The 20,694-nt window shown below is 39.1% G+C and overlaps 1 protein-coding gene across 3 annotated transcripts in view; it reads left to right on the top strand.

Moving 5' to 3' along the window:
- Nucleotides 1-3,202: 3,202 nt before the first annotated feature.
- The window catches only part of KHDRBS2 (KH RNA binding domain containing, signal transduction associated 2), a 620,233-nt gene continuing 602,741 nt past the window's right edge, over nucleotides 3,203-20,694 (top strand). The window contains exon 1 of one of the 3 annotated variants that reach the window (XM_063916742.1): nucleotides 3,203-3,592. In XM_063916742.1, the coding sequence (XP_063772812.1) occupies nucleotides 3,502-3,592 (91 nt within the window). In that variant the 5' untranslated portion in view covers nucleotides 3,203-3,501. The remainder of the gene's footprint in view (nucleotides 3,593-20,694) is intronic. The other 2 variants (XR_010175991.1, XM_063916743.1) reach the window with 2 other exon arrangements.

Below are 20,694 nucleotides of genomic sequence, written 5' to 3'. Positions count from 1 at the left end.
GTCCCTATCTGTACTGGGCCGTGTCACTGGATTCCGATCTGCCATTTCATCTTGGATGACATTTCGCCACTTCAAACTTAATATTTCAAAGACAGAGTTAATTATATTTCCACCAGCCAATAGTAGGTACCAACCTGATATCTCTATCACTGTTGAAGAAAACTCGACAATCTACCCTACCCCACAAGCTTGCTACCTAGGTGTCATCCTTGACTCTGATCTGTCCTTTGTTCTCCACATTCAATCTGTCTCAAAATCATGTTACATGCATCTAAAAGACATATCCAAAATACGACACTGCTAAAACTCTAATCCATACTCTCATTATCTCCCGCATTGATTATTGCAATAGTCTCCTAACTGGTCTTCCCAAAACGAGACTCTCACCACTACAATCCATTCTGAATGCAGCTGCGAGGCTACTCTTCCTCGCTAGACATTGGTCTGCAGATCCACTCTATCAGTCCCTCCATTGGTTACCTATTATACCGTATTCAATATAAAATACTTTTACTCACACATAAGGACATTAACCTAACTACACCAATGTACATCACTTATGCTTATCTCAAAATATCTCCCATCCCGAACTCTTCGCTCTTCACAAGATCTGCATTTCTCATCCACAATCATTACTCACTCCCACTCACGATTGAAGGACTTTCATCGGACTGCACCCACTCTGTAGAATGCCCTACCATGTACAATAAGACTCTCCTCTAGTCTCCAAATCTTCAAGCGTTCCCTGAAAACTCACCTCTTCAGGCAAGCGTATCAAATTCCAGAACCATCCACACAACTTTCATAAAACTTCCTATCAAACTGCATCCACTCTGCACAGTCCACACATATCCTCACATGTCTTCTCCTCCTTCCTCTCAACCTCAGTTCATCATTGCTGTATGACCATATCATACAGCCCACCAAAAACCTTTGCAATCTGGTGGACAACTATGCAATAGATAGCACCTATCCTTGTGTATCCATGCCTATTTCCCTATAGATTGTAAGCTTGTGAGCAGGGCCTTCCTACCTCTATGACTGTTTGATATTACACAGTTTTGCTATATCATTGTTTTGTTATATCATTGTTATTTCCAATTTTAAAGCGCAACAGAATTTGCTGCACTACTGTATATAAGAAACTGTTAATAAATAAATAAATGAATAGAAGCGAAATTTAAATCAAATCAATAGTTTGAGTGACCACCCTTTGCCTTCAAAACAGTAACAATTATTTTAGGTACACTTGCACACAGTTTTTGAAGAAGCTAGGTAGGAAGCAGGGCCGGATTGCCTATCTGGCACTTCTGGCACATGCCAGAAGGGTCGACGCGCTGGTAGGCCAGTCCGGTCACAAAGAGAGCTGGGATGGCAGCACAGCTTCCGGATCTCTGTTTGTCCCCCCACCCCCCACCCCGCTGCTTAAATTACTGGTTGCTAGGAAATACAGGGGCTTGCCACAAGTCTACAACCCCCTGTCTCATGGCACGCCCCCATGAAGAGTGTCTGCGTGCTCCCTTTCACATGTGCGTGCATGCCAGGGCCACTTTTCATCAGGAAGGTTGTTTTAAACATCTTGGAGAACTATCCACAGATCATCTGTGGATGTAGTCTTGCTCAAATCCTTCTGTCTCTTTGTATAATCCCAGACAGACTAAATGATATTGAGATCAGGGCTCTGTGGGGGCCATATCATCACTTCCTGGACTCCTTATTCTTCTTCATGCTGAAGGTAGTTCTTAATGACATTGGCTGTATGATTGGGGTCATTGTCCTGCTACAGAATAAATTTGGAGCCAGTCTTCTTAAATGGGGGGTAATAATTATGCCTTAGACATGATTTAATTATGCTTTAAATATGCAAAAATAGCCACATTGTACAGAATTACTTTGCTTATAAATAGGCTCCTAAAAGTGGGTCCCATTAGGGGCATATTTATTTAAGAATATATGCGGGATATACACTGAAAACACCCAGCACCATGTTCTCTCCATTCCTGACCACAAAAGCAGCACCTAAGGTTTCCATGGGGACTTCTAGTTCTGGGATGCAAAGCATTCCTGGGCTTAGACCTGGTAGCTAACACCGGTAGCTAACATCATATTCAGATAGCATTTTCCCATTGTAGTCTATGGGCTACAAAGATCACAGTTTTTGACAGAGGTATCTGAAGGAATCTGCCCTGGTGCGTGCATGTGTTTATGCACATTGGCACCTGCACAATAGTGTATTGGAGGTCCAGAGCATGAGGTAAAGTGATCACAGACACCACTCAGGAGACTTGTAATTATACATTATGTCAATTTGAGATTTCAACCACAAGAGATCTTTATTTTTGGGTGCTTACTCCAGATATTAGTAAGTATGCCCCTATTGCCCCTATTCAGCAAAAATATAGATATTGTCCTGATTATTATCGGGTAATATCGGCACAATATTTTTTTCCACAATTTTTTTAACACAGCTATTCAGCAAAGAACTTCTAAGGAACAGCGGTTGCGGTAACACACTGTTCCTGCAAAGTTCTAGAAGGCTTTGTTTTTGGAAATCTGAATAGCATAAAATATTAAACCACAATAAAGATCAATAGATTTATCCCTACTGTGCGATATTGAATGAGCTGGGTATGAACGGAGAAGATAATAGCGTTATCTTTTCCATTAACCCTTCGCTGAATAGCAGGGTTACATTAAAAAATGCAGACACACTCGTTTCCGCAATTCTGTTTTGAAAACAAACATCCTGAAAAGAACCCTATGGGGGATATTCAATTGTTTGAGAAGTCGTTGGGTGTCTGTTTTTTCCTATCTAATAGACAGGAAAAAACAGACACCCAACTGATTTTTCAAACACTTGAATTCCCCCCTATATATCTATAAGAAGTTGAGTTTAAAATCACAACTATCCAGATTGCACAGCCTACATTCTGACATCCAATGACTTTTTAGTGTTTGGTAATTGCCACCATGTGCTGTGTGCTAACCTTCAGTAGTATACCTGATGTGTCGGTTCCTGTCTCCCCTGTCAGACAGCTTCTGTATCTGCGTTCTAGTCACTTAACGTTCTTCTCAGCACCTGGGACAGCTCCAGGAGTAACGCTCATCCATTTCTGTCAGTCCGTGGACGTGACGAGACAGCACAGCCAATGCGATCTCATGCCCACGTACAAACCTCCAATTAATACGGAGCGAGGCGGGACTCATGTCTTGCCGCCTTTCTAGAACAGGCCGCTGCTATTACGCTGTAGCTAAGTCTTAGAGGGGAGAAAAGACACATAGTAAAGGGAGAGAAGAAAAGAAAGTGTTGTATGCGCTCCGGACCGCCGCGGTGTGTTGTGTGCACAGCTCATCGGGAGTATTGTCTGTACAAGTGCATCATCAGTGCTGTGACTCTCCTACAATCTCATCCTAAGCACTGGGGCTGCAAATATCAAGGGCGTTGCAAACGAGCACAGAGCTTCGCAGGTCAGACTGACGGTGTCAGCTGGAAGCAGTGTTATGGAACAGGAGAAATATTTGCCGGAGCTGATGGCAGAGAAAGATACCCTGGATACATCTTTTGTTCATGCAATGCGCCTCTTGGCTGAAGGTAAGGACTAGAGTCTACCTGTGGTGTCATCGCTCTGCGGATCACTATCATACAGTATGCTAATAATGGTCTTTGCCATATAGGTATATATGAGTTTATGTACAGCTACAGGACTGTGTTCTAGATATAGGCAAGGAATCAAGTGTTACACAGTGAAGTGGTGTAACTGTTATCATGCAAATGGTTTAATTTAATTTCAAGACAGTGATCGTGTGTGTTATTTAAATACAGTATATATCTTTCTATATTTCAATTTGACAAATGCTTCTGTTGAATCATGGTCTGTATGTTTGTTTTATTCAGTTTCACACTGGAATTTATTTTGTCTTTTTATGTTGGTGCTACAGTGTATTTTTTGTGAAGCAAGGTGATATATGTCAACTTTACCTTATTTTCAGGGGCATGGTTTTGAACATTTGTCCCTGGGGATTTTGTCCTATTTATTATTAATTTAAGCATGGTACTCTAACTACTTCATGCTGGTTCTCTTTTTGGGTGAAAAACCTTACTTTTTCTTTTGTAGAAGATTTTATTAAGGGTTATATGAATACAATAAACTTGCATTATGACAGTTTCCAATGGTGCTGTCAGTGCCATATTGTAGCACATTGTGGGTTACAAACAAAACTACCAAACTGCAATGTGCAAACATCAATAGAGTATACTGTACTGTACATTTGTTTTCTTTGCTTAGATTCCTATATAATAATCAAAGCAAACTGATTACCTACATTTCAACTTTTGCACTCTTGTTAGTACATATTCCTCACAATGTTATATGTGGCATCTCTTTGGCAGTAAAGTGTACCGGAAATTAACTGCAGAATATAACTTAGGCATTTCTTAACAGGAACATCGAATCCCCACTAGAAATTTTAAATTAGTTGTTTGAAATTATGTAGTAAAAAACAAATATATTTTCAATACCATTTAGTACTGCTGTTATATATTATGTTTTTTTTATTGTGTTACTATTAAAATATTATTTTGATTTGTGCCTAGGTTTTGTATTTTTTGTCTTTTTTGTAGCTTTATATTAAATGTTACCTTGTTACATTGCGTATATTATTTATATATTTTTGCATTTGATAATATTTTTTACGCATTAGAGTATGTTAACGAAAATGACGTACATACAGCTTTCCTGATTGTTCTACTGTAACAATTTATTAAATACAGCTGGATAGAATGTTTCTTCTTCCTACTTTGTAAATGATCCTAATTTTGCTTTGTGCGCACATATTTATATCAAACGGTATTTACTTACTGGGGATATCTTTTCATGATATATAGGCCATATATATGTACATTAATCTTTTATTACAGTGGTAGAAATATTTATTTAATATGATATTGTATTCCAGTAGGGGGAGCATGTGTAATCTGCAAATACCTACATACATTTATCTGCTTAAAGCAAGAGGATAATTCTTAACACAAATGTAAATTTATAAGCGTTAAGAATGTAAGGGACAAATAATTTTCTTTAAGGAACACAGATACTAAACTGTTTCTAACATTCAATTAGATTGTATTTAAAATATCTACATTAATACCATAGAAAATTATACATTTATTGCTAAATTTGATCTGTTATTTTAACTATTGGATGACAGTGCAGGCAATCGAAAGGTACAGATGCAACATATACTCTGTAAATATAGAATTATTCCATCACTCCTGTGACCTCTGTTCACTCACACATCCACAGAATGCAACCATATAATTAGAGGAATACAGGTTCCCTCTTACTTTCCCAGAGATGACATAAGAATGTAGTATGTTGTGTATTTTACACCTGTTTCATTAGTAGACCCTAGTAAAAGGAAACAACAAGGATGGGTGAGTATAACAAGGACACTAATGAAATCGAAAAATACATTTTAAAGGCATATGATTACAGATTGGTTACACTACAGTTTTACATGTAGGTCTATGCCCTGCACTCATTTAATGGCTGCAGTAAGTAAGGGTGTTCTTACAGTTGTATGCAGGTGTCTGTTCTCTTCCCCCAAGCTTTGAGTTGGTCTGCAGACTAGTATCCCTTTTATAATTTGGCTCGACTTTTGCTGTTTAATCTGTTTAGTCTGTGGTTTCTGGTTATTTTGGAAGGTGAAAGGTTTGCAGGTAGCCATGAATGAATGAAGTTTATGCAAATTATGATTTTGTTTGCTCAGAGATATCAATAACAACAAAGCAAATGTTTCATTGCAGTCACAAAAGTGATACAATTACACACTGGTTAAAATAATAAAACATACCATTTTCCTACACAGTTTAGAAATTAAAATAAGGAGGTCCATACATAAGAGTACAATAATATATTGGAGACAGCAACAGTTAAAGGATACATTTAGTTTTGTTTAAACACCATAAGCAGAAATTCATGATGTAGTAACTCGTCGCGTAGGAGCCTACTTTTTAAAATGTTGGGGATGATCATATTAACCTATCACCCCTTTGATTGAAAAATCACATGCATAGACATGGTTGGTGGCTGAGGCAGCGCAATATAGATGGTGCTCAAACACCCACAGCACTATCACTGCTAGCTCCTACGACTAGTACAAAAGTTTCATCCCAAAGAACAGTTGAACTGAAAAAATATGATTACAGATACTATTCATGTAACCACACAGCTATAACACAGCTATACATGTAATGTGAAGTAAACTATAATGTGCAGCAGTATATTTTGTTTCATACTGTATACCAACATACACATGTTACATAGTTACATAGTTGTTGAGGTTGGAAAAAGACAAATGTCCATCGAGCTCAACCTATTGTACATTACATTTTTTTTAAAATATTAATTAAATGCTGTATCCCTGGATATTTTTTTCAGCTAGGAATTTATCTAATCCATTTCTTAAACTTATTGATTGAGTCCACCATTACTACCTTCTCTGGCAGAGAATTCCAAATCCTTACTGCTCTTACTGTGAAGAATCCTTTTCTCTGTTGGGTATGGAATTTTGTTTCCTCTAACCTCAGGGGGTGTCCTTCTGTCCTATGTAGTGTTTTTTTGTTAAACAAATAATTTGATAGATCCTTGTATTGTCCCTTAATGTATTTCTAAATATTAATGATGTCCCCTCTCAGTTGCCTCTTTTCCAGTGTAAACATATCAAGCCTTTTAAGTCTTTCCTCATAGTCCAGTGCCTCTAACCCCTTAACCAGTTTAGTGATTCGCCCCTGAACCCTTTCGAGTTCCAAGATATCTTTTTTATAATATGGTGCCCAAAACTATTCAAGGTGTGGTTGCACCAATGATATATACAGAGGCAGGATTACACTCTCATCCCTTGTCTCCATACCCCGTTTTATGCATGATAACACCTTATTAGCCTTTGCTGCTGCATTTTGACATTGCGTACTGCTACCGCGTTTATTATCGATGAGCACACCCAGATCCTTTTCAACTACCGTTATTCCTACATTTTCCCCATTTAGTTTATAGGCTGATTGATTGTTCTTAGTCCCAAGGTGCATAACTTTACATTTGTCTGTATTGAACCTCATTCTCCATTTGTCTGCCCAGGCCTCCAGTCTAGATAAGACATTCTGTAGAGACTCAACATCCTTGTCTGCATTAATTATTCTACATAATTAAGTATCATCTGCGAAAATTGACACTGTGCTTTCCAGTCCCTCACCTAGGTCATTAATGAATATATTAAACGGCAATGGCCCGAGTACTGAGCCCTGCGGTATTCCACTGAGTACTGAAGCCTATTCAGAGTACATCCCATTAACCCCCACTCACTGTTCCCTATTAAACAGCCAATTACTCACCCAAGTACAGATAGTGTTTCCTACCCCAAGCTCTCTTAGTTTGAGAATTAGTCTCCTGTGTGGAACTTTGTCAAAAGCCTTAGAGAAGTCTAAAAAGATCACATCCACTGCTTGACCCTTATCAATATTATCGCTCACTTTCTCGTAGAAGCTTATTAAGTTAGTTTGACATGACCTGTCCTTCACAAATCCATGTTGATTCCTAGTAATAACCTTGGAGGCATCCAAGTACTCTAGAATGCTATCCCTTAATATACCTTCTAGTATTTTCCCCACTGTAGATGTCAAGCTAACCGGTCTATAGTTCCCGGGGAGCATTTTAATACCCTTTTTAAATATTGGGACTATACCTGTGCTATACACCAGTCCTTTGGTATCATTCCTGATCTAATTGACTCGCTGAAGATCAAATATAGAGGTTTCGATATCTCTACGTTGAGTTCCATAAGAACCCTGGGGTGGAGTCCATTCGGCCCAGGAGATTTATTTATCTTAATTTTACTTAGTCTCTCCCGGATTACTCCCTCGTTTAAGCAAGTACCAAGCAATGGGTCATTATTATTATTATTTATGTTATGCTCTATTCTCGTCAACCTGTCCTCTTTCGTGAATACTGATGAAAATAATTTATTAAATAAATCTGCTTTTTCCCTATCATCATTAATCAAGACATCCAGCTTACCCTTTAAGGGCCCAACATTCACCCTTTTCAACCTGTTACCGTTTATATACTTAAAGAACTTTTTCGGGTTTGTTTTACTTTCCTTTGCGATTTGTTTTTCGTTTTCTATTTTAGCTGCTCTAATCGCTTTTTTGCATTTTTTGTTACATTCCTTGTAGAACTGGAATTATTCCACCTTTCCGTCAGACTTAAATGCTTTGAAAGCACGCCTCTTTTTATCCATTTTTTCCTTGACCTTTTTATTAAGCCACATCGGTTTGGATTTCCTACTTCTGTTTTTGTTGACTTTGGGAATATATAAATTATTGTACTTATTGAGCACAGTTGTAAAAATGTCCCACATTTCAGCACTATTCTTACCATGAAATACAATTTCCCAATTAATCTCCTTCATTGCTAGTTTCAGCAATGTGAAATTTGCTTTCCTAAAGTTAAAAATCTTGGTTAAACCCTTATATTGTTGTTTTTGAAAGCTGATATCGAATGTGATCATATTGTGATCGCTATTTGATAGGGTCTCCCCTACTTTAGTATTTGTTATTATTTTGTCATTATTAGTTAGTACTAGGTCCAGTATAACCCCTTGCCTAGTTGGCTCCTCAATTACCTGGGACAAGTAATTATCTTTTAGCATGTTTAAGAACCTGTTACCCCTAGCTGTATTTACTGTTTCGGTGTTCCAATTTATGTCCAGAAGAATTTGCAGACCTATACAGATAATGGGGAGCAATGCAAAAAAAACGGCAAGTACCTTGGCACATGGACAAACCATGCTGCAACACAAGGGGTGCAAATACATTCATTATTTTGCATGCATGGTAAATACTTTTGCCTGTAACCTACAAATGCTGGACAGCTTTATTTTTACACAGCAAGTTAGATTTGAGCTTAGACATGCCTCTCCCAAATCAAAATCTCTTTACATAGTTTAAATATGCCCATCTGCACTGCAACATGGTTTTACTAAGGTGCAAAGTTACTACTTATTTTGCTTTATTCCCAACTGTGGGGTATTCAGTTTTTTGCCCCGGGTTTAGATGTGTAAAATCTGTGCATACTAATTAACGTTCTGCTTTTGGATGCCCAAAAGCTTAACTTAAGGTGGGTTTCTACTCACCACCTGAGGAGGATGCACATGGCACTCTCACACATTGGCACAAACAAACTGAATAGCTCCTGCCAGTTTGGACAGAAGCTGAGGCTGCTAAAAAACAATTGAATTCCCCCCTTAGATGAACCCAAATGTGTGGCAAACCAACAACATTAGTGTAATTGTTTTTTTCACTACACAAACTGAGAAATACAGTAACTGATTACCATTATGAAATTTTAGTTCGAATTGGTAAAACATTTGTTTTATTGTTATTTTAAAAAATTATCAAGTGTATGAATGCATAGTCTGGATGCAGCTACAGTGTAGTTAGGGGTCCTGCTGTAAAATCCAGGCTGGACTGGTCAAACTATAACTGTGACACGAGATCACCTGTTATAATGGGACTGAGCCTCTACAGGGGATGCAGTCAATATGTCAACATTTACAACGTCTGTAATCATAATGTTGACACCACAATGTTTACAGTTATGATGACATTGTTGAAATGTTGACATGGGACATGCCAACCTCTGTAGGATGTTTACATGGTCACAATGTTGACATATGAAATGTTGGCATTTGAAATGTCGACATTTTGCAGAAACCAGGGGGTTAGGGTTAGGCATGCAGCGGAGTATTAGGGGTAGGCTAAGGGAGAGGAGGGTTAGGTACTAGAGGGAGGATAGGGTTAGACTGCAGTTGGGGAGGTTAGGGTTAGGCACCGGGGGGGAAATTGGGGCCTAGCAATACTCACCAACCAGAAGTCACATCAGCTGTCTGCCAGACCTGGAGTACACAGGTAGAGCAGTTGGACCAGGTAAGTCACCACTGGTCTACCAGGCACGTTTTGTTGGCATTCTACTCAGGTCCACATTTCCTCAGTGTTTACATGATGAATGTTGATGTGGTCAATGCCAATATGCCAAGCATATCAACATGGCAAGCTTCTCAACATGCTGCAAGTCAACATTACAACCATGTTGACATTTGCTCCCCTTTTATCATTCGGCTCTACAAGTCTTATCATACCCTATAATATATTTTCAGTAATCTCCTTAATAAAAATGCAGTTTGTATGTCTGGTTAGTTACTTGAACTCCATTGTTGGCTGCAGTATACAGTATAATGGGCATTCTTACAGTTGTGTGTTTGATTCTGATCTCTTAAGACTTTGATTTTTCATTATTTCTTATGGGAAAGCGGAAGTGCAGAAGCAAAAGCAGCATTTCTAGAGAAGGGTAATTTTAAAGCGAGTGTGGACAGCCCAGCAGGTGGTGAGTGTATGATTAGCATTTAAGAGAATATAATCTGCCATATACAAAGTGCAGTGTATTTAATACACTAGTCATACAGATGTGTACTCAAACATCTAGCCTCAATACGTCATGCAACTGTAGATGCCTGCCGCAAGTGAGCTGACAGGTTCTGTGCATCTTCACTAGGGTCAAGTGTCTTTTTTTGTCAAAAATGCAACTTAAGCTGGGCACACACCTATGAAATCCATGGTCCACTCATCCAAAATAGAGTGAACGGGTCGACAATTGTATAGGTTTGTATGCTGTACCATTGCAGAAGTATTTGCTGATAAGCGGCTTATAATGCTGCTGCAATGGGCGTGATCTAGAGCTCACATCTTATGTACTGTTTAATATCTGCCAGGCTCACCTCCCAATACCATAGAAGACCGTACACAATGAGCTATTTCACAGTAAGCCAATGCAGAAGTAGGGAGAAGCCATCTGAGATGAATGATTTTTTTTTCTTAGATGTATCACCATTCCACAATCCATGTTCCCCATTCTGCAGAGCATTGGAGCTAGTCTGGGAGTCTGGCAGAGCAGCAGAAGAACCTAGCACTGGCCCTGGATATATACAGCATGAACACATTTGTGTCCTTATATACTGGACAGCGTATGAAATACAGTATTAATAACACTACTATAGTATTGGTTCTATGGGAAAGATTCTAAAAACAGCTCTATCAAACCTATATTTGTAGTAAAATCATTTTATATGTCACTGCTATTGTGATCATGTTTTGAGACACTGGCTGGGGAGGTCGGGGGTGGGGGGGAGAGTTGCGGTTACCTATTGTGTGGTATCCCTTTTGTAGCAGAGTCTGATTTTCGCAGAGGATTTATCTGGTTGTTGAGCAATGTGTTGTGGATCTGCAGTCACAGTAACAGGTTAATTTGTTTCATTGAGTTGTTCTGCTCCTCTTGTCATATACTGTCACTGTCATTCAAAGTTTGCTTATTTCAGCATGTTTGATTAGCAAGACTCATCAAATATACTCTGTGTAGCATACTGTACTTTCACTTTGCAGGTTTTATATTTAAGAATAAAGTAGTAAGCTATGCTTCGTTACTGTGTAGCCACAAAGGATATGAAACAGCACTATTAAAGCAATATTCAAACAAGATAGAATGGATTAAAAGATTTTTAACACATTTAAAAAAAAAACAAATCTAATAATGTATAGCAAAAAGCAGCACATTCAATATAAATAGAATGAAATAGTAAATTGCAATTTCATATGCACATATAAAATAAAATAAAAGTCCACTTCTCTGTAGTTGGGAATTGCACTTTGAATAATGTCTAACAAAAATGTACAATAATGCAGTCAGAAAACTTGTTCCTATTTTATATTCTGGTAAATGACCCACAATATGGAGATTGATGGAATACTTCAGTCAGTAACATACAAGTTTGTTTAGTATTACTGTATATAATGACCACATCCACATCTAAATAATAAGGTTCCTTGTTAGCGGAGATAAATCACGCAGAGAGTTGGTTCCCTTGGTGGTGGTAAATAATGATACTGTGTGGTTGAAGATGGAAGAGAGAGGTTGGTATGTCCCATATGCAGTCCTGCAAAGAGGGTGCCGAGGCTTGGTCCAGGCTTTTAAATATCCAGTGACACTCCCATTTGTGAAGAGGAACACTGCACCTAACATGTCATGTAATATGTACCACCACTGATTGTACACCCTGCCAGCAACCTATGCAGTGCGCCCCAGATGGGTGCCTCAGATGGTACCTCTACGGGCACAATGTACTTCATGTGGATCGTTCCGTGCAGGGTGTAGCATACTACTACACAAGTGTTAGTTGTGTAGTAGTATGCTACACCCTGTAGCAACATCGCTCCGGGCTCTCCCCCTTGTCACAGCGGCTAGTGGTTTATCATATCATGCAATTGCTCACAGTATCAACTACGTGAGCTCTAATTTAATGCTACAAGGGTCCCGTCTACTATAGGATCATTGGATTAAGCTCACAGTTATTAATGATCAGGACTGCTCGGTATTCATGTATACCAAGTGAGACTTTTTAATTTTTTCTTTTAACAGTTATTAATCATTGCTGTTGTTAATATTTTATTTAAAGTGATATCCCTGGGGTCATTAGCTCTGGAATAGTACTAATCTGTACTTCTGTCATAAAATTAGCAGTAGGTACACAGTTATAGAGATGTCATGTTAAGGTAAAGTGTGTATTGTACTCCCGGGAGAATTGTTGTTATCATAATACATTTTATGCATTAAATTAAATGCTTTTTTATTTGATTGTTTAGCGCAACTTGGTAATTTTTTCTACTTAAGTGTGTTTTTGGGAATTGGCATTCCCTTCCCAAGCTGCTGCTGATAATCATTTATACACCACCACTCACTGAGCGCTCAGCTTATTTTCCCTTCTTTATTTTAATTTGTATAAATGTTATTCCCCATTCTTGGAGCACCAAAGGGCTATCTGCCATCTTCCTGACCTGTCATTGGTGGATTATTACAGAACCCTTTGCCTGCTGCACTCCCTCTAGACAGGTTAAATAAGATTCACATTTTATTTTCCTGAGAGCTGAAATGATCGAGAGAACATCTGACGTCTAGTGTACACTTTTTTAATTATCATTCCTATCTGAAGGATAAATGTCCTTAGAGATTGTTGAGGTGAGGTATTTATATAATTCATGCACTATGTTGGATGATTTTAGTACAGTATGGAACCATATCTACTCATTGTGACCGAACATATCTGATCCTGGTTTCTGAGTACACACTGTGCAATAGTTGGGCTGGACTACTGAGAATTGGCTTTTCAGCTCGATTATTGCATTGTATATACCTAGCTTAAGTATCATTCAATAAGTCCACTTCTATATTATGTTATTATGGAAGGTAAATTGTAAGACAATGTAGCTAATACATGGCAAATGTACAGTGCGAAAAGAACAGGTCCTCACCACAGCTTGCTTCTCACACAGTGCAGTGTAGTAGTATGCTACACCCTGTAGCAACATCGCTCCGGGCTCTCCCCCTTGTCACAGCGGCTAGTGGTTTACCATATCATGCAATTGCTCACAGTATCAACTACGTGAGCTCTAATTTAATGCTACAAGGGTCCCGTCTACTATAGGATCATTGGATTAAGCTCACAGTTATTAATGATCAGGACTGCTGATCATTAATAACGATAAACTGGAAGGAAGGGATACAGTTAAAATACCGGCTGTCAGGATCCTGGCGTTCAGAAGACAGATGCCGAAATCCCTATAGCGGGTGAAGTACTGACGGACGGAATCCCAACCACCTCTGAATATTCCCACTCGGTTGGTGGGTCAACACCACCAACCGGGTGGGAATATAATCTGAAGCAAGCGTAGCGAGCCAATGGGCCTGCAGCATGGCGAGTGCAGCCAACAGAAATTGGGGAAAATGTGAAATTTGCAAACTAGGGTACATACTGTACCCTTTTTTGTGTATTTAACATTTTCTCCACTTTTTGTTGCTTTATAACACTATAGCACCTTACAATTGAGTTACAAATAATAATAATTTACTTACAGATGTGTCATCATACACTGTTGCCGTAGTCATGCCAAACAGCCCTCTAGTCACACCAGGTCCTGTTATGAGACTGCACATATTTAGTCGATGTGTGATACTTGTACTGTACATCTGTGTGAATGAGTAATGAATTTGTATACAGTACTTGGCTTTTTTTCACACCATGGGGTCTATCCATGAAGCAGTGAAAAGAGAAGTAATGTGCCAGCGGAGAAGTTGCCCATGGCAACCAATCAGCACTGCAGTAACATTTATTAAATGCATTATATAACATTATACATAAAAGCTGATTGGTTACCGCTGGCTCACTTCTCCATTCTTATCGCTTCATGAATAGACCTGCAAAGAACAGGGTAAGAAATCTGCATAGGATTTACCCTTGGTTTCCTGTGTGTAACAATATTTGAGACACTGGAAATATATGATGTGGCTGATTGGTAACAAAGCCAACTACATCACAATTAATGCGATATCAATAGTATAGGGGGGTCGGCAGTGCTCCCCAGAGTCAGAGGAATGCAAAAGAAAACAGTAAAAGAAGACTCTTTGTTGGGGGCACTCAGGTAATAGAGTAAACAGCGCTCATGGGGGGTAATTCAGAGTTGATCGCAGCAGCAAATTTGTTAACAGTTGGGCAAAACCATGGGGGTCATACCGAGTTGATCGCTCGCTAGCTACTTTTAGCAGCCATGCAAATGCATAGTGCCGCCCACGGGGGAGTGTATTTTTGCTTTGCAAGTGTGCGAACGCCTGTGCTGCTGAGTGGTACAAAAACATTTTGTGCAGAACAAGACCAGCCCTGTAGTTACTTATCCTGTGTGATGAATCCAGCGACGGAGGTCCCGGAATTGACGTCAGACACCCGCCCTGCAAACGCCTGGACACGCGTTTTTCCAAACGCTCCCAGAAACTGGTCAGTTGACACCCATAAATGCCCTCTTCCTGTCAATCTCCTTGCGATCAGCTGTGTGAATGGAATCTTTGCTAGATCCAGTGCACAACAACGATGCTCTTTGCACCTGTATGACACGCGTGCGCATTGCGGTGCATACGTATGCGCAGTTTTGCCATTTTTTTACCTGATCGCTGCGCTGCAAAAATCGTCAGCGAGCGATCAACTCGGAATGACCCCCCATATGCACTGCAGGGGGGGCAGATATAACATGTGCAGAGAGAGTTAGATTTGGGTGGGGTGTGTTCAATCTGAAATCTAAATTGCAGTGTAAAAATAAAACCGCCAGTATTTACCCTGCACAGAAACAATATAACCCACCCAAATGTAACGCTCTCTGCAAATATTATATCTGCCCCACCTGCAGTGCACATGGTTTTGCCCAACTGCTAACAAATTTGCTGCTGCGATCAACTCTGAATTACCCCCATGAAACGTTAAAATTAGGTAAATTAAGACCTAATTTTTATTAGATTTGTAATTAAAATACATAATCTACGTGTCGAAAACAAAGACCCCGAGGTATCCAGTTGTGATCCTCAGGACATTTTTTTCAAAGGTTTACTGAAAAGCAGTGATAAAGAGAGGGGGGTTTTCACATCATCTTTACCCACCATATCATGCAACAGTGTCATTTAATGGTTCAACAGTATCATGGTTTAGAATTACATATGCGGCGACCCATGTCATAGGCGTATATTACAATAGACATGAAGTGTCACTGTGTCTGACATTAATTATTTTACAGGACCCCCTCCCCGCAATCGCTGATGAGAGAGAGATGAGTAGTGGTAAAGTACCTTAGTAAAGTTAATGCAGTGGTTTAAGAAATCCCCATTAGTTTGGGTCCATGCAGATAGTACCAATGGTAAAAACTTAAACAGAAGAAAGTACCTGTGTTCCCAATTAGGACGGAGGTATGTGATGTTTTCCCGGTGGTTGTCACTCAGTATCAGAATCAAATAATGATGAGCCACAGGTATTTGTGAGGTGTTGCTACAGCCGGATATCTCCCGGGAAGGACGAGGGACTTAGCGCTATTACCTGAGTGCCCCAATAAAGAGTCTTCTTTTTCTACTTTTCTCATGAATAGACCTGCAAGTTCTGCTGTGCATTTAAAGTCGCAGTCCAGGGTCTCTGGTGCAGATTGAGTGGTGTTTTTTCTGCGTCTGCAGTACAAATAAGATGTAAATCTAGATATAAAATCACTCCCAACTCCAATGTAACAATTTGCTGAACAGCTTTATTTGGAAAGTTTAAAACATTTATCCCACTGAGGGAGATATCCAATTAGCTGCAGAAATTGACCTGATAAGTTTTCTTCAAAAACACAATTCCTGTTGCAGAAACACATGGCTTTGTGCAGTATACGGTAATTTACCACATGTAAAAAAGGGGATATAATGACCATTGGCTTTTATCATGAGAAAAGCTCATGTTTTCTGTTTTTTGTTTTTTAATTCTCATCTTTACTGATTTTTTTCTCACTGTCTTTTCTGGACATGAGTTAATTCTGTGTATATCAAGGTATACATTACTTTGCCTTTGACAAACTCCAAAATAAGTTTCGATTGTGATCTAATTTCAGTGGCATTAAACGTTGTAAGATACAGGAAAGCTTTACAATGTAAAGTTATCTCATGGTTCCTGCAAGCACTCTGAAATATGTAGAATTGCCTTTACATGGACTTGTATTTCCTGAGGCTTTTGAAGTCATGTGGTCTGTTATGTGCATAGGTTATGTGGTCTGTTATGTGCATAGAGTATCCCTTATCCTAAATGCTTGGGACCAGAAGTATTTTGGATATCGGATTTTTCTGTATTTTGGAATAATTGCATACCATAATGAGATATCATGGCGATGGGACCCAAGTCTAAGCACAGAATACATTTATGATTCATATACACCTTATACACACAGTCTGAAGGTAATTTTAGCCAATATTTTTAATAACATTGTGCATTAAACAAAGTTTGTGTACACTGAGCCATCAGAAAGCAAAGGCTTCCCTATCTCACTCTCACTCAAAAAATTCTGTATTTTGGAATATTCTGTATTTCAGAATATTTGGATATGGGATACTCAACCTGTACAGTATATACAGTTTGCACATCTTTTGAGGGGTTCTTGTCTTTATATGAATTATTTGTTCATTTTCCACTAGTTAATTAATTAATTAATATATAATTATACCCATTTCTATCCTATATAAACTGTTCCTTTGAAGATACAATACCAGCAAACATGGGACAAGGTGCTCATCCCTAGCTACCACTGCATAGCAACCATTTAATATACTGTATGTGCATATCTCAAGTCACAGCACACCCTGCATGCATTTTTTTTAAATACTAACATCTCTGCATGTAAAAAGAGATGACAGGATCAGCATCACATCATCCGTGATGAGAAATAAGGAGATTTTGTCACGATTATGAGCTACCAGAATGCCTTTAATATCTGGATTGTGTCAGATCCTGGCAACCAGTGGTTCAATATATAGAGCATAAACCAGAGGGGACAGCCCTGATGTATTTAATTAATAATGTTAAACTGAGGGTACTAGAGACCATTTTTTTTATATTGATGAAGCGGGAGTAGATTATAGGAGTTTTCTGTGGGATCCAGCACACCACTGTCAGGACTTCAGAGTATTAATCTGTGTAAGCCATGCACTGGTCCATTGCTTTTCTCCACTGTGCCTCTCAACCTCACTGATCACCACTGGAACCCTGAAAACTATAATATCTGCACTCGTTGCCAGCACACGGCTGAACCTGACCCACCTCTGCTCCAGCTCTGCACTCCACCTTCTCGACCCTCAACTTCCTCATTTCTATGCTATGTTCCATTCTTGCTCATCCTCAGGATTTTATTTCTGGACCTGGCCTACCTCAGATCGCCACCATTTCCTGTGGCTATGACAGTCGGATGACTCACATACCCTCCATGCTGACTCCTTGGACCTCTCTCTGTACCTGTGAATTGGACATTTGTACTGCTCTACATACGTTGTCAGCTCTATTATTGGCAAATGCCTACAAGTTAACAGGTGTGAAATGGATTTGAGCCCTCTATCCTTGACCTCCTCATCTGCAACTCTTTACATTCTCTTTCACTTACTCCATCATACCTGTTGAACATCTAGGCAGTAGGGTGAGCATCATCCTATCCCCAACTATACCTTATGTCTCCTCTCCCTAGAGCCTGCCCTCTCATTCTCCTTTGAAGTCCACACTATTTGTCTCTTCTACTCCATCTATCTGCATGTCGTAGAAATCTAATCCTCACTTGAAGCACTCCTGTTCCCTCTATCCACCTTCAATTAGGTGCTTTCCTTTTATAGCCATACCCTCACAACCACCACTCTTGTCACCACTGCCCCCACCTCTACTGTTCATTTTTACCATCCTAAACTCAAAATGTAACTGGTTCCTTGAAAAATTCAATCATACCACCGAGCATCACCGGAGTCACTCTTTGGTATATGTCCTTTCATCCTACAGTTCCACCCTCTTCCTCGCTAAACAGTTCTTCAAGCCTTTAATCTCACAGTCCTCCAATCCATGCTACCTTTTTGCCACTTTCAACACATTTCTCCCACCCTCTCCCACCCTCTAACTGCATCTGACTTTGCCTCCTTTTTCACTTCCAAAATTGAGGCCATCAGACACAAAATCTCCTCCTGCCATCACTCCTCTACCACTCCCTTCATGCTGTCCTCCTCTCCAATCACCTCTGCTTGTGCTCCTTTCTGCCCCACTTCGCAGACAAAGTCCATTCCCTTACATTGCCCTCTCCCCCATCATACTGCTCCCTGGATCCCATCCCCTTTTACCTTTGCTCCCTCTCTCTTACTGCCTGCTCCCACCATTCATACCCCTTCAATCAATATCTCTCCACTGGCATCTTCTGCATACTTTAAACAGGCTTCAGTCTCACCCATTCTTTAAAAACCCACGCTTCACCCCACCTCTCTCTCTAATTACTGCATTATTTCTCTCTTTCCCTTTACAACCAAAATACTTGAGCAACTTGTCTACAACCATCTCACTACTTTTATGACAATTACCTCCTTGATCCTCTCCAATCTGGTTTCTGCCCCCTCCACTCCACTGAAGCTGCCTTAACCAAAGTCACCAACTATCTTCTCTTGGCCAATCCAGGAGCCACATCTTCCTGTGTTTACCACCTGGACCTCTCTGTGGCCTTTGACAAAGTGGATCGCCCTCTCCTACTGCGCATCCTTCAGATCATTTCCCAACGGCAGCTTTGAAAATCACTGTGTTGTATATTTACCCCTAAGGGGCATATTTCTGAAACAATATTTGACGGATATCACCTTAAAACATTTCATTTTGGTGGAACTCACAAATGTTAAAGATCACTAGGACTTAAAGAGGAAGAAATGCAACAGATATATCCAATAACTGCACTGGTCGCTCCATTTCTGGCCGCAAAGTTTCTGTCATTTCTAGCCATAACTATTGTACATTTATGTTGCCTTACACTGTTAAAAATTGTCTGATAATTCATTTATTATAAGAAATGACTTTGTAAACTGATGTGTGTATAACAAGACTGCTATTCTAAAGTGTTGCTTTCAAACTTGTTATATTTGTAACCAAGATACTTTCTTATGCATGACTTGGTTGTCTGATAGTGCTTCACCAATTTTCATTTGAATGATAATGTGTAGCTACACTCATGTATCACTGATTATACTGTAACTCTCTTAGGTATACCAGACAAAAACACATACTAGGTGCTTTAGTAGCAATATCCAAATATGTTCAACATCTACAATTGAAAAAAATATTCTGCCTTTTCCTTCTAATCAAGAAGATGGAAAAATAATATATCCTGTTCCATCTATTACTTTGTTTACTTATTCATATTCTATAATCCCATATTGGGCCAGAACCATATAGGACAGTTCCTTCCCTGTCATGTATTTTTGAGTAATGGCATCACAAAGGAGATTTATTGATAATTAGTCGATACTGGTAATTAATTTTCACCAATTAAATAAGTTATATTTTTCATATAATATAAATAACACGTCCACAGTTAGAGGGGTCCCTTTAAGAAGGCAGGACCAACAGTACAGCGATAAGGAGTTGTGTGCAGCAGTAATAGAATGCATTGTTCCTGCCTTATTCTGGTTCACCCATCATGTCAGGTCACCAACTACAGTGATACATAAATTTATGTTGAAGTGAATTATTAGCCTCTGTTTATTGGAGGATGTCATTCGAGCATAAAGAAACCCCCCTATGTGCAAGCCTGCAAAGTGTATATATATATATATATATATATGTGTATATATATATATATATATAAATGTTATTTCCTTTAAATTCACTTGCTATGTAAGATGTTTTTAGCAGTCCTAAGCAATAAATTGTTGAGACAACCATTGTGGCAATCCTGATGATTTCATTAATGATGTACATTGTATTACACCTAAGCCAACATATTTCAGTTAGGAAAATACAGAAATCAATTTGTGGGAAACCATATAAGAATAAAATGTCAGCAGAGCAACATAAAGAACATTATGAATACAGTAGATTTTCTGTAGGAAATTGTTTATTTAGGTGGATACAATTACAGGAGTCATAAGAGCTGTTTGACCTACTGTACCAGCAATCATTTGATAAGAATATGGTTTCAGTACACAAGACACCTTCCAGTCACTGCTACCAACTTCCAATTTGTAA

Source organism: Pseudophryne corroboree, chromosome 4 (assembly GCF_028390025.1).
Source record: "Pseudophryne corroboree isolate aPseCor3 chromosome 4, aPseCor3.hap2, whole genome shotgun sequence".
In the NCBI taxonomy this organism is placed as follows: Eukaryota; Metazoa; Chordata; class Amphibia; order Anura; family Myobatrachidae; genus Pseudophryne; species Pseudophryne corroboree.
The sequence above is the reverse complement of the archived record's forward strand: the minus strand, read 5'-3'. Positions and strand labels throughout refer to the sequence as shown.